General features: G+C 46.7%; 1 protein-coding gene across 1 annotated transcript in view; it reads left to right on the top strand.

Moving 5' to 3' along the window:
* LOC141147271 (solute carrier family 15 member 2-like) overlaps positions 1–25,249 on the top strand; it is a 78,281-nt gene that overhangs the window by 13,698 nt on the left and 39,334 nt on the right. The window contains exons 4-9 of the mRNA XM_073634478.1: positions 2,040–2,181; positions 3,982–4,074; positions 4,236–4,335; positions 15,107–15,197; positions 17,222–17,299; positions 21,571–21,653. Of these exons, the coding sequence (XP_073490579.1) occupies positions 2,040–2,181; positions 3,982–4,074; positions 4,236–4,335; positions 15,107–15,197; positions 17,222–17,299; positions 21,571–21,653 (587 nt within the window). The remainder of the gene's footprint in view (positions 1–2,039; positions 2,182–3,981; positions 4,075–4,235; positions 4,336–15,106; positions 15,198–17,221; positions 17,300–21,570; positions 21,654–25,249) is intronic.

The raw sequence follows: 25,249 nt of genomic DNA, 5'->3' as shown, positions 1-25,249 counted from the left end.
GCAAAAATTATCCCCACTGTCATGTTCAGCGGGCAGTACCGCCCACTGGTTGCAATCCATTCATCTGAATGGAGGAGCCCTGCAAATGCCGTGTGATGCATGTGGTTGCAGCGCGCTAATGTTGGGTTAAAGCAGGCAGTGAGCAAGGATAAAATTCAAGTCACAGCGACTTCAGAGTAGTCCCTGCACTACTTTGGTTCGACTTTGATGCGACTTGAGGTCCATGCCTCAAGATTACACAGGCATTGCTTCAAGTCACGTCAAATTTGTGGCAAAATCACTTCAAAGTTGCGTCAAAAATCGCCGCAAAATCGCGCAACTTCCAGGTCCCACAAGTGTGAAAGGAGCCTTAGAAATATATATACAGTATATTCACATATTATGACAACACTGAAGAAATGACACTTGTCTACAATGTAAAGTAGTGAGTGTACAGCTTGTATAACAGTGTAAATTTTCTGTCCCCTCAAAATAACTCAACACACAGCCATTAATGTCTAAACCGCTGGCAACAAAAGTCAGTACACCCCTAAGTGAAAATGTCCAAATTGGGCCCAAAGTGTCAATATTTTGTGTGGCCACCATTATTTTCCAGCACTGCCTTAACCCTCTTGGGCATGGAGGTCACCAGAGCTTCACAGGTTGTCACTGGAGTCCTCTTCCCCTCCTCCATGATGACATCACGGAGCTGGTGGATGTTAGAGACCTTGCGCTCCTCCACCTTCCGTTTGAGGATGTCCCACAGATGATCAATAGGGTTTAGATCTGGAGACAAGCTTGGCCAATCCATTACCTTTACCCTCAGCTTCTTTAGCAAGGCAGTGGTGGTCTTGGAGGTGTGTTTGGGGTGGTTATCATGTTGGAATACTGCCCTGCGGTCCAGTCTCTGAAGGGAGGGGATCATGCTCTGCTTCAGTATGTCACAGTACATGTTGGCATTCATGGTCCCCTCAATGATCTGTAGCTCCCCAGTGCCGGCAGCACTCATGCAGCCCCAGACCATGACACTCCCACCACCATGCCTGACTGTAGACAAGACACACTTGTCTTTGTCCTCCTCACCTGGTTGCCCCCACACACGCTTGTCACCATCTGAACCAAATAAGTTTATCTTGGTCTCATCAGACCACAGGACATGGTTCCAGTAATCCATGTCCTTAGTCTGCTGGTCTTCAGCAAACTGTTTGCGGACTTTCTTGTGCATCATCTTTAGAAGAGGCTTCCTTCTGGGATGACAGCCATGCAGACCAATTTGATGCAGCGTGCGGCATATGGTCTGAGCACTGACAGGCTGACCCCCCACCCCTTCAACCTCTGCAGCAATGCTGGCAGCACTCATACGTCTATTTCCCAAAGACAACCTCTGGATATGACGCTGAACACGTGACCTCAACTTCTTTGGTGGACCATGGTGAGGCCTGTTCTGAGGGGAACCTGTCCTGTTATACCGCTGTATGGTCTTGGCCACCGTGCTGCAGCTCAGTTTCAGGGTCTTGGCAATCTTCTTATAGCCTAGGCCATCTTTATGTAGAGCAACAATTCTTTTTTTCAGATCCTCAGAGAGTTCTTTGCCATGAGGTGTCATGTTGAACTTCCAGTGACCAGTATGAGAGAGTGAGAGCGATAACACCAAATTTAACACACCTGCTCCCCATTCACACCTGAGACCTTGTAACACTAACGAGTCACATGACACCAGGGAGGGAAAATGGCTAATTGGGCCCAATTTGGACATTTTCACTTAGGGGTGTACTCACTTTTGTTGCCAGCGGTTTAGACATTAATGGCTGTGTGTTGAGTTATTTTGAGGGGACAGCAAATTTACACTGTTATACAAGCTGTACACTCACTACTTTACATTGTAGACAAGTGTCATTTCTTCAGTGTTGTCACATGAAAAGAGAGAAGAAAAGATTTACACAAAATGTGAGGGGTGTACTTACTTTTGTGAGATACTGTATATATTATTATTTATTACAGGTATAATATTTATATTTTCTTCTCTGTAAAATATTAATACAGATCTTTTCACTTTTCAGCCGTCCTGACACTTTACTTCCTGAACTACCTGCACTGGAGCGAGAACCTCTCAACCACCGTCTACCACGCCTTCTCCGGGCTCTGCTACTTCACCCCGATCCTCGGGGCCCCCATCGCTGACGGGTGGCTGGGCAAATTTAAGTGAGTTCAATGATGACCTCTATGATCCTGGGAGGTCGGAAGTAATGTCATGGCGTCAGATGTAAACACCGCCATTTTTTTCCCCTGGAAAGCAAAGATCAAAGTTTTTTTTATTATCTCATGCTTTCCAGAGGTGAGATTTGGGGTCTTATAGACTCCAAATGTCTCCATAAAGAGGACCTGTCATCGCTTATTTCTATCACAAGGGACGCTTACATTTCTTGTGATAGGAATAAAAGTGATAAAAACAAATTAGGCTCCGTTCACATCTTGGCGTTCTGAATCGGCAACGGAGTCGCCGCAAATTCTGCCCGCAATTTGAAATAGCAGAATATCGCGGGACGCCCAATGGCACCCCGATTGCGGCGCAATATTGCCACAATTCGTCAGACGTTATTTGTGGTAAAATCACACAAACAGAATCGCGGGACATCTGTTGACCAAAAGAAATTCTTGTACTTCTTTTGGGCGACGGGTGTCCCGCAATTCTGTTTGCGCGATTTTACCGCGATTCATCGGGTGTCAATCGTGCCAAAATCGTGCCGCGATCAGGGTATCATTGGAAGTGATGGGCATTGCACGGGTGTCCCGTGATTTGCCACTATTTCGAATCGTGGGCAGAATCGCGGCGATAACGCCTGCGATTCGGAATGCCAAGATGTGAACGGAGCCTAAAGGGACAATATAAAAATAAATAAATGAAATGCCCCCCCCCAAAGCGCGCAGAAGCATCACATACTGAGGTCACACCTGCATGTGTAAACGGTATTTTCTGATCTCTGATACATGTAGATACATTGTATGATCTCTGATACATGAAGATACATTGTATGATTTCCAATACATGAAGATACATTGTATGATCTCTGATACATGTAGATACATTGTATGATTTCCAATACATGTAGATACATTGTATGATCTCTGATACATGAAGATACATTGTATGATCTCTGATACATGAAGATACATTGTATGATTTCCAATACATGTAGATACATTGTATGATCTCTGATACATGTAGATACATTGTATGATCTCTGATACATGAAGATACATTGTATGATCTCTGATACATGAAGATACATTGTATGATCTCTGATACATGAAGATACATTGTATGATCTCTGATACATGAAGATACATTGTATGATCTCTGATACATGAAGATACATTGTATGATCTCTGATACATGAAGATACATTGTATGATCTCTGATACATGAAGATACATTGTATGATCTCTGATACATGAAGATACATTGTATGATTTCCAATACATGAAGATACATTGTATGATCTCTGATACATGAAGATACATTGTATGATCTCTGATACATGAAGATACATTGTATGATCTCTGATACATGAAGATACATTGTATGATCTCTGATACATGAAGATACATTGTATGATCTCCGATACATGAAGATACATTGTATGATCTCTGATACATGAAGATACATTGTATGATCTCTGATACATGAAGATACATTGTATGATTTCCAATACATGAAGATACATTGTATGATCTCTGATACATGTAGATACATTGTATGATCTCTGATACATGTAGATACATTGTATGATCTCTGATACATGTAGATACATTGTCTGATCTCTGATACATGAAGATACATTGTATGATCTCTGATACATGTAGATACATTGTATGATCTCTGATACATGAAGATACATTGTATGATCTCTGATACATGAAGATACATTGTATGATCTCTGATACATGAAGATACATTGTATGATCTCCGCACCTCATTACATCACTTTTCTGTTCCCGCAGCACCATCTTTTGGCTGTCCATTTTGTACGTGATCGGTCATGTGATCAAGTCTGTGGGTGCCATCCCGTATGTGGGGGGCACGGAGCTGCATGTGTAAGTATAACACCCCAACCCCCTCCCCAAAAGAAATCACAATAAACACCAACCACAAGTTAGAACCGAAAATACCATCATAGCTTCCCGGCTCTACAGGAGCGGGGGGATGGGTAAGTGGACCCATTATACATAATCTTCTGTCTCCGCCTCTTTCTCAGGGCTCTGTGCATCATTGGTCTGATTGCCATCGCATTTGGGACCGGGGGTATCAAGCCCTGCGTTGCGGCCTTCGGCGGTGACCAGTTTGATGAAGAACATGTAAGATTTTATCTCTTTGGAAAGCGAGAGACAAAGAACGGTTTACATCATGTGGTTTTTAAGGTCCACCAGTAGGTGGTATTTCAGTCATAGGTGGGGTCTGCTGAAATGGTAATGAGACACTATGTGGTCCAGCTATACAACATCTACCAAAAACTGAAACACAGGCTACATTCACCCGTGTTCACAAATGTCTGACACAGAACAGCCCCCTGCTGCAGTCTTGAACCTTGTGACTTGCTACAAAGGTACAGTGTACAGTCTGATCACTTGGGGAGGGGTGACTGAGGAAATGCTTCCTCCTGCCTGCAGCAGACTGATGACATCATCTCAGTCTAGGCAAAGACACTGGGAGAGGGGAGACTGAGGAAATGCTTCTTTCTGCCTGCAGCAGACTCATGTCATCAGCCTAGGCAAAGTAACTGGAATGGAGATCACATACATTTTTTTAAAATAATTGACGCCCGCCCACAGTAATTTTACTGCAAGCAGGCGGCAGCTGCAGGCACCAGGACGTACTGGTACCACTCCTATGGAGCACCTTGTAAATGTGTTTAGAGTGCTTGGGTGCGCTTACACGTGTTTAGATTTAGAAGTGTTTCGGTTTGCACCAGAACTCTCCAACATCACAAAAGTTCAGACCCGAATAGAGAACCCTAGTAAAGTCTATGGAACCCGAAGTTGATAAAAAAAGGGCCCATTTTAAAGACTTATATGCAAGTTGTTGGCCAAAAGGGTATGGGGGTCCGAGTACTGCCCTAGGGGGCAAACATTTTTTTTTTTTTTTTTTTTAAAAAGATCATTTTTACAGGCACAGTGATTTTAAAAATGCTTAAAGTGAAACAATAAAAATGACAAATTCCTTTAAATATAGTGTCTGGGGAGTGCCATTACTCTGCTTGTAAAGTGGCACATCTGTACCACGTATAGAACCTGCTGCAGCAAAAATGCAATTTATAAAGAAAAAAAATTACATTTAAATTGATGGCAATACAATACCATTGCCAGCAATGCAAAAATGTTTTAAAAAACAGTGTGGGGTCCCCCCCAAAAATCCATTCCAGACCCTTATCCGAGCATGCAGCCCGGCAGATCAGATAACCCCCCCCCCTCCATCCTGAACCGTACCAGGCCACATGCCTTCAACATGGGGGGGATGCTCCCACCCCAAAGCAACTTGTCCCTATGTTAATGGGGCAAGGGCCTCTTCTAGACAACCCTGGGCTATGGTTGTGGGGGGTCTGTGGGCAGGGGGCTTATCGGAATCCTTCAGATCCCGGTCCTTTTCCTATGTGAATGAGTATGTGGAACATTGTACCCCTACTCATTCGCCAAACAAAAGTGTCAAAAATAAATAAAGACAGGAGGCAGTTTTTGCCAATTCCTTGTCAAAAAAACAACGTCCCCCCATGTAGATCCATCGTTGATCATGACGCTCACCGCACCGCGGACCCGAAAAAAAAAACATGCTTTGCCCGCAACGAATGCCAACTGACGAATGCCTTCTCTGCCATTTGACAGTTCCGAAATATGTAAGGGGCGAGGCCACCTGGTGACGTCACCTGGTGGCACCGCCCCCTTGTGACGTCACTGACCGAACATCCCGCTGAGCACCCTGCAAATTCGGGCGAACAGGCGAAATTCGGGCCAAACTTTTGCTTGGTTTGAACTGATCGCCCAACTCTACTCAAAACACTAGAAAAAAAAAAATTACACAGAAAAACACTTGGCGTGCCTAAACGCTACGTTTGAGCACGCTTGTGTTTAGGCGCATCAAGCGTTTTTTTTTCCTGCCCGAAAACTCCTCTCAAAAAACGCACTTCTGGTGTTTTTTAAATTTTTTTCAGCCTGTAAACGCTTCTCTACAAATATGCCTATAAATGACCAAATGAGTTGCTTTCACATGCTGAAAGAAAAAACACCAAACGCCTGTAGGAGGGGGTGGGGGTGCTGATAAGCATTGAGCCTTACCCAGAAAAAACTGAGATAGGAAGCTGTGACTGCCACACTATTCTACATATTCCCCCACAAGGTCAATGCGCTTGCGACATCCACTTTTGGGTGGAACTCCGCTTTAACAAACGATGACTCATTCAGCTGTCAGTGGGGTTCCCCTGTTGACAGCTGAAGTGTAAACCAAGTCCGGCAAATTGGAGCTGTCAAAAAAAAAAAAAAGCAGCCGGGCAATGGCCGCTGAAACAGAAAGATAAAAAGAAACCTTTTTTGTATCTTTTAGTTTATTCATCTACAGTAGGGGGGGGGGGGGGTTAGACAAATGAGCGGAAGTTCCACTTTGGAACTCCGCTTTAAGTCCCTGCAAATAAAATTCTTCCCACTGCTGGTGTAACCACTACATTTGCAGCATTAGTTGCCTCCGGAACACTCCCAAATTGTTGTCCCTTTAGGTCAGGGGTCCTCAAACTTTTTAGACAGGGGGCCAGTTCACGGTCCCCTCAGACTGTTGGGGGGCCGCACTATAGTTTAAAAAAATATGAACTAATTCCTGTGCACACATCTTATTTGTAGTGCAAAAAAAAAAAAAAAACAGAAAAAACAGTACAATATTTAAAATAAAGAAACAATTGTAATCAATATGAACTTATCAGTATTCAGACTCCCCTCATTACACAAACCACTCCCAATCACCAGACCCCCTCCCCATCACAGACTCACCCATAACAAAGCCCCCCCATGACAGATCCCCCATCACAAACTCCTCTCCATCACAAAGCCCCACATAACAGATTCCCCCCATAACAGACTCCCCATATCACATACTTCCCCCATCACAGACTTTCCCCATAAACAGACTCCGCCATCACAGATCCCCCCCATAACAGGCTCCCCCATAATAGACTCCCCCATCACAGATCCCCCATATCAGTCCCCCCCATAGCACAGACTCCCCATAGCACAGACTCCCCATAGCACAGACTCCCCATAGCACAGACTCCCCATATCACAGACTCCCCATCACAGACTCCCCATCACAGACTCCCCATCACAGATCCCCCATCACAGATCCCCCATCACAGATCCCCCATCACAGATCCCCATCACAGATCCCCCATCACAGATCCCCCCCATATCACAGATCCCCCATCACAGATCCCCCATAACAGACTCCCCATCACAGATCCCCCCATATCACAGATCTCCCAATCACAGATCCCCATATCACAGACTCCCCATAACAGACTCCCCCATATCACAGATCTCCCATAACAGACTCCCCATCACAGATCCCCCCCATATCACAGATCTCCCCCATAACAGACTCCCCATATCACAGACTCCCCCATATCACAGACTCCCCCATATCACAGATCACCCCATAACAGACTCCCCATATCACAGACTCCCCATATCACAGACTCCCCCATATCCACAGATCTCCCCATATCACAGATCTCCCCATATCACAGACTCCCCCATAACAGACTCCCCCATCACAGATCTCCCCATATCACAGATCTCCCCCATAACAGACTCCCCCATAACAGACTCCCCCATAACAGACTCCCCCATAACAGACTCCCCCCATATCACAGATCCCCCCATATCACACTCCCCCATATCACAGATCTCCCCCATATCACAGATCTCCCCCATATCACAGATCCCCCCCCCATATCACAGATCCCCCCCATATCACAGATCCCCCCCCATATCACATATCCCCCCCCCCATATCACAGATCCCCCATCACAGACTCCCCATATCACAGACTCCCCCCATATCACAGACTCCCCCCATATCACAGACACCCCCCATATCACAGACTCCCCCCATATCACAGACTCCCCCCTATATCACAGATCCCCCCATATCACAGATCTCCCCCATATCACAGATCTCCCCCATATCACAGACTCCCCCATATCACAGACTCCCCCATATCACAGACTCCCCCATATCACAGACTCCCCCATATCACAGACTCCCCCCCATATCACAGATCCCCCCATATCACAGATCTCCCCCCATATCACAGATCTCCCCATATCACAGACTCCCGCATATCACAGACTCCCGCATATCACAGATCCCCCCCAATCACAGATCCCCCCCATATCACAGATCCCCCCATATCACAGATCTCCCCATATCACAGATCTCCCCATATCACAGATCTCCCCCATATCACAGATCTCCCCCATATCACAGATCTCCCCATATCACAGACACCCCCATATCACAGATCTCCCCCATATCACAGATCTCCCCCATATCACAGATCTCCCCCATATCACAGATCTCCCTATATCACAGATCTCCCTATATCACAGATCCCCCCCATATCACAGATCTCCCCCATATCACAGATCCCCCCCATATCACATATCCCCCCCCCCCATATCACAGATCCCCCATCACAGACTCCCCATATCACAGACTCCCCCCATATCACAGATCTCCCCCATATCACAGATCTCCCTATATCACCAGATCCCCCCCCATATCACAGATCCCCCCCATATCACAGATCTCCCTATATCACAGATCCCCCCCCATATCACAGATCCCCCCCATATCACAGACTCCCCCATATCACAGATCCCCCATCACATATCCCCCCCCATATCACAGATCCCCCCCCATATCACAGATCCCCCCCATATCACAGACTCCCCCCCATATCACAGACTCCCCCATATCACAGATCTCCCCCCATATCACAGATCTCCCCCATATCACAGATCTCCCCCCCATATCACAGATCCCCCTATATCACAGACTCCCCCTATATCACAGACTCCCCTATATCACAGATCCCCCCATATCACAGACTCCCCCCCATATCACAGACTCCCCCCCCATATCACAGACTCCCCCCCCATATCACAGACTCCCCCCCCATATCACAGACTCCCCCCCCATATCACAGACTCCCCCCCCATATCACAGACTCCCCCCCATATCACAGACTCCCCATATCAATATTACAGCACTCCCACTCAACACTTACCTGTATCACGCAGGACACGAGGCATGGTAGGTCCGGACGGAGGGCGGGACTTTGGAAGTGAGGGGCAGGTGATTGGTTCCTGGGACCGCCCCGATGCCTAGTAACCAATCACCTGCTTCTTAGCACAGAAGGTCCTTTGTCCGGGCCTGTCATGTTTCCCATCCTGTCTGATGGAGGGAGCAGATGGCAGGGGGAGTGCCTGCAATTTTAAACGGGCCAGTCCGCGGGCCGGATAAAAAACGCTGGAGGGCCGGATTCGGCCCGCGGGCCGTAGTTTGAGGACCCCTGCTTTAGGTGTTTTGTGAGACTGGGGGTCAGAAGAGCCAGGTTGGGGCGAATAGGGTGGATGGGGCATTACCTGAAAGCCTAAGTAGGTGAGTTTTGCCATTGTTTCTCCTGCAGTGTGTGAGAGGTGTCGCCATGCAACAGGATGACACCTTTGGAGAGCTTTCTTCAATGTTTTTCCTTGATATTTTGCCTCAACTTCGTCAATAAAGCACAGGATGTGTTGCATTGATGGTTGAACCTTTTGGAGGTAGTCCACCAGCAGAACTCCCTTCTTCTTGACATTTGCTTCTGCACTGACCTTTGCACACAGAACTTCTTTGGCCTGGGGGAACCACCGTGCCTCCATTCCTTAGACTGTTCCTTTGTCTCAGGATCATAATGGTAGATCGTGTCTCATCAACAGTTTGTCCAGGAAATCTGACTCATTTCTTGCAAAATGTTCCAAAACAGCCACCGATGTCTCCACACGTTTCCTCTATTTGTTCGGTTGTCAAAAGTTTTGGGATCCACTTTTGCTGCGAGCTTTCTCCTTTCCAAGTCGTTGTGGATAATGGCACCGACTCTCTCACGTGATATTCCCAGATATGTAGCAATACTTTAAGGCTGATATTCGGTGGTCCTCAATGATCATGTCATGGATGGCTTTCACATTTGCAGGCACAGAGACAGAAACGGGCCTTCCACTGTTTGTCCATTTCAAAATGGCCAGATTTTAAAATTGACAACCCAACACTGTTGCACACAAAAGGCCACTGTCCCCCAAAGTTTGTGGCATTTCATCCTGGTGGATCTGCTTCCCACCTTTCCCTCGGAGAAACAGGATTATGGTCCTAGGCTCTTCCACATTGAATTTTTCTGGAGGTGCTGTCATGTTCTCTTTGGACCTGAAAAAGAAAGATAAGTTAAAATCATAGGTGGTTGATTTTTGCACCATTTAAATATAGAGAAATTGGCCAGTACAATTTACAGCTTGCTGTCTCAATTTTTTTCTGGGTAAGGCTCAATACTTATCAGCAGTGGCGGCCCGTCCCCTCTCTCCACACCCACTATGTAGAATGGATAGACTCATCGCATAGCATGATCTATCCACGGCCCCGCGGCCCACCCCCTAATCATGCGTCCGGCCCCTTTCAGGGCACCAAACGCATGAATTACAGGGGCCGGGGTTTTTTTTTTTTTTTAAGCACCTGATTAGAGGCTCTAATAGGCTTCAAAATAGGGTGGGCTCAGGTCGCAGAGAATGCGCTTCGATCCCACCCAGTTGTGTTGCAACAGCGAATAAATATTTGCTGTTGCAACACTGATCCTCCTCCCGGGCCAATCGGGAAGCGGGTATGAAACCTGTTTTCCCCGATTGGCCAAAACGTCAGGTGATCCTATTGGACGCCTATCGCCGGGACAAGCAGAGAGGAGATGCGGTGCGGAGGCTGCTCAGGAGAGGACACACAGAGCAGCTTTCCCCCCCGAGCCCGCCACGCTTAAGGGCAGAGGCGACCACATTGTAAGACGGCTGCATCAGCTCCGCACTCCATGAAGACCCGACCGCTGCTCTCGCCGCTCCAGGGTAAGGACTGACCGGCAGACAGCTGGTGGGTGGGGGGGGGTTGCTAAGGGTGTAAGTCCACACCGCACGCGCGGGGGGGCAGCTGTGCTAGTGCCGCTCCACCGGTGGCCCGGGGGGAGGTTGTTTGCCGCCCCCCCAAAATAAACCCCACCAGCCGCCACTGCTTATCAGCACCCCCTCATATAAGCAGCATTTTTTATGCCCAGTGTGCACAAGGTCTCAGTGTTCAATCCCCCCCGATATAATGAATACAAAACAATTCAAGATATAAAGTGCAGCTCTAGAATTAAACTACAAAACAATGCAACCCTTCTACAAAAAAGTACCATCCACATGAAGGACGAATGTATAAAATAAAAACAAAGGGATACATGTAATATAATAAAAACAAAGGATACCATGTATATAATAAAAACAAAGGATACCATGTATAAAATAAAAACAAAGCAAGGATACTGAAAACAAATGACTACAGTAGACAAACGGATAGCGAAAATCAAATCAATCACAAAGTCTAATCTGCGTCTGAATGGTTTCCAGATTGAGCACACATGTGGGGAGGTGCGGCGTGGTGCGGCGTTTAGTAAACACTTAAGAGTCCAGATGCAATAACAAAACTGTATTGTAGTTAAAGTTCAAATAAATGCAACTCCCTCGGTGGGAAGTCAACCCAACCGGGCGCACTCACAGGATGTTGCAGCAAACTGTGTAACAGCAGATCTCGGATGCTCCAACAGCATCCGTCTCGAGGAATAGAGAACGTGGCCTGGCCGGTCTGTGCCCAAGCGGGGAGACTTCCAGGAAAGATAGCATGTCCCTGCTCTTTCTCTACTTATCTGGAACCTCTCCCCGCCACTTATACTGTCCCCTGTCAGGCGGGTGACCTGCCCCTACATTACCCCACACGTGAAATGCGTTGCCAAGTCCTGGGAGCCAGGGCCTTAAATAGGCTCTGCCGACCCAAGATGGCTGCCAGAGTCACATGGAGCGGCAGCATCCAATCAGATAGCTACCCTCAGTGACCCATGAAATCATAGAAAAACCATGTTTCCTCTTGACTTCCCCTCCAACTGCAATGCCACCATGGTCCAGCGCCACCTGCAGTGGAGAAAATTGACTGCACCTGCCTACACGTATCTAAATGTACTCAGTGTTTACAAAAACATGTCGATTAGACCTCATTGCCATTTTATGCTATTCTATACTATTTTTTTATTCTATTCTTTTCTATTTTATTCTTTTATTTTGTATTCTATTCTATTATTTTATTTTCTAGTCGATTCTTTTCCTATTCTATCTTTTTATTTTCCACTCTATTCACTTCCTTTATTTTCTATTCTATTTTATTCCACACAATTTTTTTCTATTCTTTTCCATTTTATTCTATTTATTTCTATTCTTTTATTTTTCATTCTATGTTTATTATTATAATACAGGATTTATACAGCGCCAACAGTTTATGCAGCTCTTTAGAATATAAAGGGAGACAATACAATTACAGTACAGTTCAATACAGAAGGAATAGGAGAGCCCTGCTCATGGAGCTTACAATCTAAAGTATCTTTTTTATTCTATTCCTTTATTTTCTATCATATTCTATTCTGTTCTCTTCTATTCTATTCCTTTATTTTCTATTCTATTCTGTTTTATTCCATTCCATTCCTTTATATTCTGTTATATTCTATTCTGTTCTATTGTATTGTATTCTATTCCTTTTTTTTTCTATTCTATTCTATTCTATTCCTTTACTTTCTATTCTATTCTATTTTTTTTTCTATTCTATTCTGTTTAATTCTATTTTGTTCTTTTCTATTCTGTCCTATAAAGCAGCCTAAGTAGGAATCATCATCTTATTTCACTTTTATACCTTACTGTACTTGCCATATGTTCCATTATTAATTCAAACTGCTGTGCAGCGCGATTTTACAAAAGATCGGGGGCTTCTTTCTCCCGTTTCTTGTAGGTGGAGGGCAGCCCCTTGAAATGAATGGGTCTCTCTACACGGAGCATGCAGAACACACATATGTGAACCAAGGCTCACACGTTCTATTCCCAGCCATGCGACTGTGCTCTATAATCTCATTGGACTCAACTGAAAATAACTGTCACTTTTCGGAAAATATCCTGTTGTGTTAACTCGGTGAATTGTGCCCCCTGTGTTTTAGACTTTGCGCCCAACACATAGTTTAACCACTGGCTGACTGCCCAATAGTAGATTTACTGCTACAGGGGGGCCATGCTGCACGGAATCACTTTGGGTTGGGGGGGGGAGGGGGGGGGCCACGCCACTTCAGCTGTGATTTGTCATGCAGAAGCCGTTCGGTGGGTGTCAGCAAATCAATGTCCACCGATTGTCAGGATAACACGCAGAACTGAGCTCTGCCTATGTAAAGAAGGCAGAGCTCTGTTCTGATGGGGAAGAAGTGATTGTTTATTATTTCTCTGCAAAGCATGGAATACAATCCATAAACTTCCTTAGTAAAAGCACCACACTGTTGTAAAGGAAAGTTGTAAGTTCTGTATATAAATGTATTCTATTTTGTATGTATTGCACACGGCACTAATAATGTTTTCATTACATGTTTGCATTCTTTCGAGTCTGATTAGAATAGCCTGCCTATGTTACGCCCCTTGTTACCATAAAAGTACAATTGTAATATTAATGTGATACCCTACATAATCATGTGTATAAAAACCTTCAATTGCCTCATAATAAAGCAGAACAGTTATTTGGAAAGATGCTGAGCGTATCTTTTGTGTCTGTTTCCTACTGCAGTAGTTATTATTAATTTGGAGCCACTAATCAATATGAGGATAGGAGTTGCCTATCATCAAAATGTCCAACTCACTGTGCACAAAAAAAAACACTGGCTAGGCACACAGTTAAACCTTTGATCGCCCCTGATGTTAACCAGTTCCCAGCTAGTGTCATTAGTACAGTGACAGCGCATATTTATAGCACTGATCACTGTATTAGTGTCGCTGGTTCCCACAAAGTGTTAGTTAGTGTCAGATTGAACGCAGCAATGTCGCAGTCCTGCCTTTAAGTCGCTGATTGCCGCCATTACTACTATAAAATAAATAAATAAATAAGAATGGCAGTATTTATCCCATAATTTGTAGGCAGTATAACTTTTGCACAAACCAATCAATATACATAGTTACATAGTCGGGGAAGTCCATTAAGTCCAACCTATGTGTGTGATTATGTGTCAGTGTTACATTGTATATCCCTGTATGTTGTGGTCATTCAGGTGATTATCTAATAGTTTCTTGAAAACTATCGATGCTCCCCGCTGAGACCACCGCCTGTGGAAGGGAATTCCACATCCTGGCCGCTCTTACAGTAAAGAACCCTCTACATAGTTTAAGGTTAAACCTCTTTTCTTCTAATTTTAATGAGTGGCCACGAGTCTTGTTAAACTCCCTTCCGGGAAAAAGTTTTCTCCCTATTGTGGGGTCACCAGTACGGTATTTGTATATTGAAATCATATCCCCTCTCAAGCGTCTCTTCTCCAGAGAGAATATGCTTATTGGGATTTTTTTTTTTTACCAAAAATTAGTAGCAGAATACATATTGGCCTAAACTGATGAAGAAATTTGATTTTTTTTTTTTTACATTTTTTTTATTGGATATGTTTTATAGCAGAAAATAAAAGATGTTTTTTTTGTTTTGTTTTTTTTTTTTCAAAAATGTCGTTTTTGTTTTGTTTATAGCGCAAAAAATAAAAACCGCAGAGGTAATCAAATACCGCCAAAAGAAAGCTCTATTTGTGGGGGAAAAAATTACATCAATTTTATTTGCGTACGACATCGCACGACCGCACCAATTGTCTGTAAAATTACCACAGTGCCGTATCGCAAAAAATGGCCTGGTCATGAAGGGGGGTAAATCTTTCGACAGTCAAGTGGTTAATAAACTATTCGCTTTTTTTTCCCGTCTTCTCCAGGTAAAAGAGAGAGGAAAGTTCTTCTCCATCTTCTATATGGCCATCAACGCCGGCAGTCTCATCTCCACCTTCGTGACGCCGATTCTCAGAGGTCAGTTGTTTTCTTCACTTCCGGTCCTATGAATGCGTCCTACAAATGGCGAGCTGATGTTTTCTACTGTCAAACATTTCATGGGACTCCCAACAGGATGTTATCTGTGCGCAGAAAAATTCCCCCTCTGATCACAATATTATTTCCAATATCTTCATGTTTGATCAGTGGTGGTGAGTCCATTAGGGGCGCAGGGGCGCCACCCCCTCTCTCCAGCCACCCTCCTCTGTGTAGCATGAATCCTATCCATGGCCACCACTCCCTTTTCGGACGCCGGGCGCCTGAATTGCAGCGGCGGGGGGTGTTTTTTTGAAGCCCCTGATTAGAGCCTTTGATAGGCTCTGATAGGCTTCAAAAAATGTGGGGTCGTGGCGCAGACCACTTTTCTCAGCCAATCAGGAGTCACGGGTCTAATACCCGTCACCTGATTGGCTGAAGGCACAAGCGCTCTGATTGGATGACTAACAGAACAGAAGAAGAAACGGACGGGAGACAGAGAAGCCGCCGCCCTGACCCGCTGCATTATCCCACAGCTCGCTGCCATCACCCGCTGCCTGATCTGCCACAGGTGTGGTAAGTGCCAGTCAGATGGCGAGTGGGGGGGGGGGGAGTCACAGAGGCTGCATATGATGGGCACAGGCTGCAAATGATGGGCACAGGTTGCATATGATGGGGCACCATGGCTGCATATGATGGGCACAGGTTGCATATGATGGGGCACCGTGGCTGCATATGATGGGCACAGGCTGCATACGATGGCACAAAAGCTGCATATGATGGGCGTAGGCTGCATATGATGGGCACAGGGGCTGCATTTTATGAGCACAGTGACTGCATATGATGGGCACAGGCTGCATATGATGGAGCACCGGCTGCATATGATGGAGCACCGGCTGCATATGATGGGCACAGGCTGCATATGATGGAGCACCGTGGCTGCATATGATGGGCACAGGCTGCATATGAGAACATAGTGGCTGCATATGATGAACATAGTGGCTGCATATGATGGCCACAGAAGCTGCATATGATGGCCACAGAAGCTGCATATGATGGCCACAGAGGCTGCATATGATGGGCACAGTGGCCTGCATATGATGGGCACAGAGGCTGCATATGATGGCCCACAGAAGCTGCATATGATGGCCACAGAGGCTGCATATGATGGGCACAGTGGCTGCATATGATGGGCACAGAGGCTGCATATGATGGCCACAGAAGCTGCATATGATGGCCACAGAGGCTGCATATGATGGGCACAGTGGCTGCATATGATGGGCACAGTGGCTGCATATGATGGGCACAGAGGCTGCATATGATGGGCACAGTGGCTGCATATGATGGGCACAGAGGCTGCATATGATGGCCACAGAGGCTGCATATGATGGGCACAGAGGGCTGCATATGATGGGCACAGAGGCTGCATATGATGGCCACAGAAGCTGCATATGATGGCCACAGAGGCTGCATATGATGGGCACAGTGGCTGCATATGATGGCCACAGAGGCTGCATATGATGGCCACAGAGGCTGCATATGATGCCACAGAGGCTGCATATGATGGGCACAGTGGCTGCATATGATGGGCACAGAGGCTGCATATGATGGGCACAGAGGCTGCATATGATGGGCACAGTGGCTGCATATGATGGGCACAGTGAGGCTGCAATTGATGAGTTTTTTTTCTGAATTTTTTCAGTTTGTGCCCCCTCAAAAAATTTGAGCACCAGCCGCCACTGTGTTGATCAACAGCTGACACCGAATTTGTGAGCCCCCTTCGGAGGTTTTGGTAAATCTATAGAAGATTGTACAATCTGAAGTCCACATTGATTGTTTCTCACAACCCTCTGCAAATAAAGATTTTATACTGAGATTTGAACTTCCATAAACAGACAATTGTAACCTGAACACAGCGCAGTGTAATGAATGGCAGAGACTGGTGTCCGGGATGGGAAAGTTCTGAGTCTACACTAAAGTGGGCACCAGACGTGTCCTCTCACGTCAGCTCTACCCATGTCTTGCAGGAGACGTCCAATGCTTCGGAATGGATTGTTACGCGTTGGCGTTTGGCGTTCCGGCTGCTTTGATGTTCATTGCGCTGAGTAAGTAAACCAATTTTTTCTAAATTCTTTTCTATTATGTAATGTGGTGAAGGTTCTCATGAGAACAAATGACCAGCATGACCCTGTAAATAGTACAGGGAAACAAAGTCAAACATTGTAACCGATTTATTGGTGAGAAGATCGAATGAAAGATAATAGGAAGGACGTCTGATATCCGCATCTGATGAAAAGGAAAAGAACGGCACAACAATGAAATCCTCTCTCCGGCCTCCCCTTCAGTATTACACAGGTGTACCGGCTCCTCTCCTGGACTGAAACGGCTTCCTCTGATTTCACTGCACACTGTGAGCTTCTCACAATGTGCAATAGAAGCTGCAGCAAGTCACATAGTATGTCCATCATCATCTAGCACTTTCCTCCCCAGCCTGACTGTCCTTGGATTTCAATTCTTACAATCATGGAGGCTCAGCATCACATGTGGGAATTACCTAGGACGGTCTGCATACAAATACATCCTGCTTAGCAACACCCACTCCTCCAGACAGACACCCGTTCATCAAGGCATTTTGATATTTGCATAACTCTTCCCACTGCTTGCATCAGGAGACTCAGCTCACATGTGGGCGTTACCTAATACAGTCTACCTAGGAAGACTCATTGATGAAGATGGGTTGGAAAGGAGGTTCATGATGAAGGTGGGTGGAGGGAGGCTCATTGATGGAGGTGGGGAGGGAAAGCTCATTGATGGAGGTTGGAGGGAAGGCCTCATTGATGGAGGTGGGGAGGGAAAGCTCATTGATGGAGGTGGGGAGGGAAGGCTCATTGATGGAGGTGGGGAGGGAAGGCTCATTGATGGAGGTGGATGGATGGCTCATTGATGGAGATGGAAGGAAGGCTCATCATTGATGGAGGTGGGGGGAGGCTCATTGATGGATGTTGGGAGAAAAGGCTCATTCATGGTGGTGGAGGGAAGGCTGATCATTGATGGAGGTGGGGAGGGAAGGCTCATTGATAGAGGTGGGGAGGGAAGGCTCATTGATGGAGGTGGGGAGGGAAGGCTCATTTATGGAGGTGGGGAGGGAAGGCTTATTTATGGAGATGGGGAGGGAACAGTCATTGAAGGAGGTAGGGAGGGAAGGCTTGTTGATCGAGGTAAGGAGGGGAGGCTCATTGATGGAGGTGTGGAAGGAAGGCTCAATGATGGAGGTGGGAGAGGCTCATTGATGGAGGTAGAGAGGGAAGGCCCATTGATGGAAGTGGGGGAAAAGGCTCATTCATGGAAGTGGGGGAGGAAGGCTCATTGATGGATGTAGGAAGGGAAGGCTAATTGATGGAGGTGGGGGAGAAAGCTCATTGATGGAGGTGGGGAGGGAAGGCTCATTGATGAAGGTGGGGAGGGAAGGCTCATTGATGGAGGTGGATGGATGGCTCATTGATGGAGATGGAAGGAAGGCTCATTGATGGAGGTGGGGAAGGGAAGGCTCATTGATGGAGGTGGGGGAGGGAAGGCTCATTGATGGAGGTGGGAAGGTTTATTAAGGGAGGTGGGGAGGGAAGGCACATTGATGGAGGTGGGGAGGGAAGGCTCATTGATGGAGGTGGGGAGGGAAGGATCATTGATGAGGGTGGGAAGGTTTATTAAGGGAGGTGGGGAGGGAAGGCACATTGATGGAGGTGGGGAGGGAAGGCTCATTGATGGAGGTGGGGGAGGGAAGGATCATTGATGGAGGTGGGAAGAGAAGGATCATTGATGGAGGTGGGGGAGGGAAGACTCAGACTCGTTATTGGAGGTGGGGGAGGGAAGACTCATTGATGGTGGTGGGGAGGGAAGGCTCATTGATGGAAGTGGGGGGAGTCTGGCCTGTATAGTCCAGTCCGATTCAATAGACTAGCATAGAAGCTCAAATTTCTGTAAAATGTAGTGCTGGTTCTGACAGAAAGGTGTCAGAACACACAGACCATCGCAGTTTCCTGTGTATGGGGCTGCATAGCCGCAGACCATTCAGGGTGCCCATGTTGATTGGTGTCCACAGCCAAAAGTGCCTACAATGTGCACGTGAGCATCAGAACTGAACCACAGAGCAATCGAAGAAGGTGACCTGATCTGACGAATTCAAGAATGGTTTGAGAAATACAACTAGTTTGAGGTTTTGACTTAGCCTCCAAATTCTCCAGATCTCAATCCAATGGAGCATCTGTGGGATGTGCTGGAAAAACAAGTCCGATCCATGGAAGTCCTATCTCGCAACTTACAGGACTTATAGGATCTGCTACTGACGCCTTGGTGCCAGATACCACAGCATACAGTATCTCACAAAAGTGAGTACACCCCTCACATTTTTGTAAATATTTTATTCTATCTTTTCATGTGACAATACTGAAGAAATGACACTTTGCTACAATGTAAAGTAGTGAGTGTACAGCTTGTATAACAGTGTAAATTTGCTGTCCCCTCAAAATAACTCAACACACAGCCATTAATGTCTAAACCGCTGGCAACAAAAGTGAGTACACCCTAAGTGAAAATGTCCAAATTGGGCCCAATTATCCATTTTCCCTCCCCGGGGTTTCATGTGACTCGTTAGTGTTACAAGGTCTCAGGTGTGAATGGGGAGCAGGTGTGTTAAATTTGGTGTTATCGCTCTCACTCTCTCATACTGGTCACTGGAAGTTCAACATGGCACCTCATGGCCAAGAACTCTCTGAGGATCTGAAAAAAAGAATTTTTGCTCCTACATAAAGATGGCCTGGCCAAGACCATACAGCGGTATAACAGGACAGGTTCCACTCAGAACAGGCCTCGCCATGGTCGACCAAAGGAGTTGAGTTCACGTGCTCAGCGTCATATCCAGAGGTTGTCTTTGGGAAATAGACGTATGAGTGCTGCCAGCATTGCTGCAGAGGTTGTAGGGGTGGGGGGTCAGCCTGTCAGTGCTTAGACCATACGCTGCACGCTGCATAAACTTGGTCTGCATGGCTGTCGTCCCAGAAGGAAGCCTCTTCTAAAGATGATGCACAAGAAGGCACGCAGTTTGCTGAAGACAAGCAGACTAAGAACATGGATTACTGGAACCATTTCCTGTGGTCTGATGAGACCAAGATAAACTTATTTGGTTCAGATGGTGACAAGCGTGTGTGGCGGCAACCAGGTGAGGAGTACAAAGAAAAGTGTGCCTTGCCTACAGTCAAGCATGGTGGTGGGAGTGTCATGGTCTGGGGCTGCATGAGGCACTGGGGAGCTACAGTTCATTGAGGGAACCATGAATGCCAACATGTACTGTGACATATTGAAGCAGAGCATGATCCCCTCCCATTGGAGACTGGGCCGCTGAGGGCAAAGGTGATGGACAGGCAAAGCCTGTCTCCAGACCTAAACCCTATTGAGCATCTGTGGGACATCCCCAAACAGAAGGTGGAAAAGCGCAAGGTTTCTAACATCCACCAGCTCCATGATGTCCTCATGGAGGAGTGGAAGAGGACTCCAGTGGCAACCTGTGAAGCTCTGATGAACTCCATGCCCAAGAGGGTTAAGGCAGTGCTGGAAAATAAAATGGTGGCCACACAAAACACTGACACTTTGGGCCAAATTTAGACATTTTCACTTAGGGGTGTACTCACGTTACGTTGCCAGCGGTTTAGACATAATTGGCTGTGTGTTGAGTTATTTTGAGGGGACAGGAAATTTACACTGTTATACAAGCTGTACACTCACTACTTTACATTGTAGCAAAATGTCATTTCTTCAGTGTTGTCACATGAAAAGATAGAAGAAAAGATTTACACAAATGTGAGGGGTGTACTCACTTTTGTGAGATACTATACCTTGAGAGGTCTAGTGGAGTCCATGCCTTGGTCAGGGCTGTTTTGGCAGACCTACTCAATATTAGGTGTAATCGGTGTAAAGGATATTATCACTGATTTCTCCTTAAAAATGTTAGTTTACCTGGCTGTCAGGCTAATCCTCTGGAGGCAGATTGGAGATGCGGCATCTCTATCACCGGCCCCTCGGAGACCCACATCCGGAGTATTGTAGAGATTTCTCTGTTTTACTCTCCCATCATTAGATCAGTCAGTTAGATTCATAAATAAATCACAAAGACTTTTTTTTCTAGAAATGTGCTCGGCCCCAGGGTCCCTCTGTCCCTGGCGTGCAGAGCCGATCCCCCTCAGATCTGAATCCAAGCATCACATCTGATGAAAGCGTTGTGTGTGTATGTGTGCCGGGTGGTTTGTGAATGATTCCCTTGTAGATGGAGGACGGTCGGGTCATGTGAGGACAGATGTCTGACTTTGTGTTTTCTCTCCTGCAGTTGTGTTTGTCAGCGGGAGCGGGATGTACAAGAAGTACCCGCCTCAAGGAAACATCTTAGCCCAAGTCTTCAACTGTATCGGAGTGAGTGATATAACCAGAAAAAAAACTCATAACCAACTCTAAGATTTCACCCATTACAGGGACACTCCACCTAAAAGTGGTATCGTAGTTGTAAGTGGAGCCTGGTGCGCTGAATTAGTGCTTCTGATACCTCCCAGCCAGAATTCCTAAGTCTGTTCCTGTTCTGTTTTGTGTGTTCCAGCTCCTCTTGTTACATTTTCCACCATCTAAAATAAATTAAGGTCCAGCAGGGATGGTGGGAACACCTCATAATGGGCACAGCAGGTGTACAGACCCGGGAACTCAGCACAGGGATGGTGCGGACCCCTCATAATGGGCACAGCGGGTGTACAGACCCAGGAACTCAGCACAAGAATAGTGGGAACCCCTCATAATGGGCACAATAGGTGTACAGACCTGGGAACTCAACACAGGGATGGTGGGAACCCCTCAAAATGGGCTCAGCAGGTTTACAGACCCGGGAAACCAGCAGAAGGATGGTCTGGAACCCCTCATAATGGGCACAGTGGGTATACAGGCTGTACAGGCCTGGGAACTCAGCACAGGGATGGTGGAACCCCTCATAACGGGCACAGCAGGTTTGTAGACCCAGGAACTCAGCACAGGGATGGTGGGAAACTGCCTTTATGCTCCTTGACAGTGAGGTGTGAGGTTGCTGGTTCCTTAGCTCCTGTGCGTCCAGAAACCAGGGGCTAGAGTTGCTTCTCTGCACCAGGAGGAATGGTGAATCCTGGGGAGGACCCTGGCGGGGGCCCCCTAGGTGGGCCTGTGACTAGGGCTCAGCCTGTGGAAGATACTGGGCCTGGCCCAAGGAGAGATGAGTCCCTGTCTGCCTTTAGACAGAAGATTGTCGGTAAGCTAAAACAAATTAAGAAAGAAGAGGAGAAATTGTTAGTTTTGATGGCTGAATTTAGGAAGAAAAAACAGATTTGTGCCAAAGTATACAGTAAAAAAAAGACCAGCTCTGAGGCCTGAGTTGAAGAACTTGGAGCAAGCTGTGAGGAAGCAGAAGGAACTGGTGAGCTCTCTGAAGGAGAATAGCGGAGTCAGCAAAGAGCGAGAAAGTGGGCCCAGAGGATGAGCCCAGCTGTTCAACACCTCAGGCATCTGCTGAGCCCTCAATGGCGGAGGCCTCTATCCCCCCTTCCTCTGCAGCAGCAATATGGAACATCTGAGCAGGAGGTTGAGGGAGGTACTGGCATGCTGTAGTTCATCACTAAGCTGGAATCCTCTTTGGGTGTGGATTCCCGGATGATGATGAGGAGATGGACACCGTTCCTCGCCCTGTGAAAGAGAGACCTATGGAGAGAGCAAGATTCACCATGAAGTCTGCAACAACTGGGGGGAAGTCTGATCCCACCGTCAGCCTTGACATTGCAAATGTAACAACAGAGCAAGCAGGTACAGTGTGTGTGTGCAAGATGGTGATGTGAACTTTAATGACAATGGGCTTGCTGAGGGTTGTAGTGCTACGGACAGTCAGCCCAGACCCATAGACAATGTACAGCATGCAATCCAGTCTGAATTACCTGCTGAAAACAAAGCTTCATATGAAATTGGTGAGAGTAACTGTCAGCTTCTGGGGAAGAGTCTGCAGAGAGGAGTGCCATGGACAATACAGTGCCTTTGCCTGGACCAAACACAGAGGCTGTTCCTGAGAATGGTAGAGGAGATGTTGGGAGCAGTAGTGCTACAACTCTCCAGAAGTCTGCAGTAGCCAAGACTGTGCTTGAACCCAGGAAAGAAGCTAAGTGTTCAGAGCAGAGGGAGAGGGCGGGTGCTGCCTCTGTTAATCCAAAGCTGAATTAGACTCTCCATCAGCTGGTTTGATTGTGTCTAAGGACAAGACTGCAATTGGTGTGTCTGTAAGGAAAACTTATGCTGGTGTTGCTGCTACAGGATCTGGGAAGGGGGAGCAAGCAGGGAAGGAGCAGGGAAATGTTCTATCTTCCTCCCTGTTTAAAAGTAGGAATGTTGTGCAGCTTAGATGGGAGGGGGGTGGACTTCCTCCGCATAGGAGGGCAGTGGTGGATAAGATTCTGCAGATAGGGTTTAGGCCCATAGATATTTTCGCCCTGATCAGTCCTGCCTGGTTCCTACAAGTATGATTTGTCCTTTATCCCCCCGGAGTCTTTGGATATATTTTGGGAGAAATATGAGCACGTGTGTAGGGGCCTGCCGGACTGATGAAGGCTCATCCCCAAGCTTGTATCACGCCAGCCACTCATTAAAATGGTGACAGTTCTTGTCTGCAATGAGTCCACACCACAAGGGGATTTATCTCTATGGTTGAGGAGGTATGGAGACGTCCTGAGCCCCCTAAAGATGATTTTGGATGATCGGGGAATATGGACGGGGGGTGGTCTGTGCAGTTAAAATTAAAAGTCATTGACAATGACATCCAACATCTGCCATCTTCAGCTTTCCTGGGGAGGGACAGGCTGACCATCTTTTACCCAGGCCAGCCAAAGCTATGCAACAAGTGTGGAGATAAAGGGCATCTTGCATCCTCCTGTCCGGTGATAAAGTGCTCTCTCTGTCAGGGTGTAGGACATTTGGCAAAGGATTGTAACATTATAAGGTGCAATCTGTGCAATGCGGTGGGGCATCCTTACAGTCAGTGTCCTGAGGCAATGCATAACAAGCCTGAGCTTATGAGAGAGAGTTCTTCCGCCTGGACATAGAGGAAACTCAAAGCTCAGCAGGTGGGGTGCCTGTGATTCCATCTGAGTCTGTGCCAATACCCAATATGTCTGTGTCTTCCCAGTCTGTGGTGCCCCAGTCTATGCGTTTACCTAGCGTGCCTCTGTCTTCCCAGTCTGTGGTGCCCCAGTCTGTGCATTTACCTAGTGTGCCCGTGTCTTCCCAGTCTGTGGGTAAGGTATCAGTTACCGAGAATGTGTCCAATCCTTCTATGTCTTACAAAATTGCAGAGGCAGCAAGAGGTACTGAGGCAGGTGCATCAAGTGCAGTGCCAGTCCCCCTCCCTCAACGCTGCAAGGTTTCTTTTGAGGATCGTGGGGTGCAGAGGAGTGGGGAGGATGGTGAAGAGGCTGGCCTGGTGGTAGATAAGGAAAGGGAGAGTGGGGGAGAGGAGGGTGAAGGGGAGGGTAAGAGTGGGAAGCTGTTGATTCCGGTTTGTCTAAGGATGATATGGAGTGGTTGGGGGATAAAAGGAGGAGGGGTAAAAGAAAAAAAAAAAGAGGTACAGTTACCTTAAGTCCTAAGGTTTTGCCTTTGGAAAATAAGTTTGAGGTCCTGTCAGATGATGACGATGAATGGGACTCGTTGAGTATGGCATCCTCTATGGATGATGAGTCCCAGGGTGCAATGAAGCGTGCTGGTTCTAATCTCCAGGGAGAAGGAGTAGTCAGGCTAAGAAACGGCTGCCTCAAATACCCTAATGGCAGTTCCCACTCCGTTAAAAGTGGCAACCATTAATGTTGCCAGCTTAAGATAAGTAAGTGCTCGTCCTATGGCCTTATTTTTGCTCGAGTTTGATGCTGACATTTTGTTTTTGCAAGAGACCTATCTGAGTAGTCTGGCCGATATACATCTGGCAAAGAAGGAGTGGAGATGTGGTCCCTCATTTTGGT

This window comes from Aquarana catesbeiana, linkage group LG06, assembly GCF_042186555.1.
Source record: "Aquarana catesbeiana isolate 2022-GZ linkage group LG06, ASM4218655v1, whole genome shotgun sequence".
Lineage (NCBI taxonomy): Eukaryota > Metazoa > Chordata > Amphibia > Anura > Ranidae > Aquarana > Aquarana catesbeiana.
This window is presented reverse-complemented; position numbering and strand designations above follow the sequence as displayed.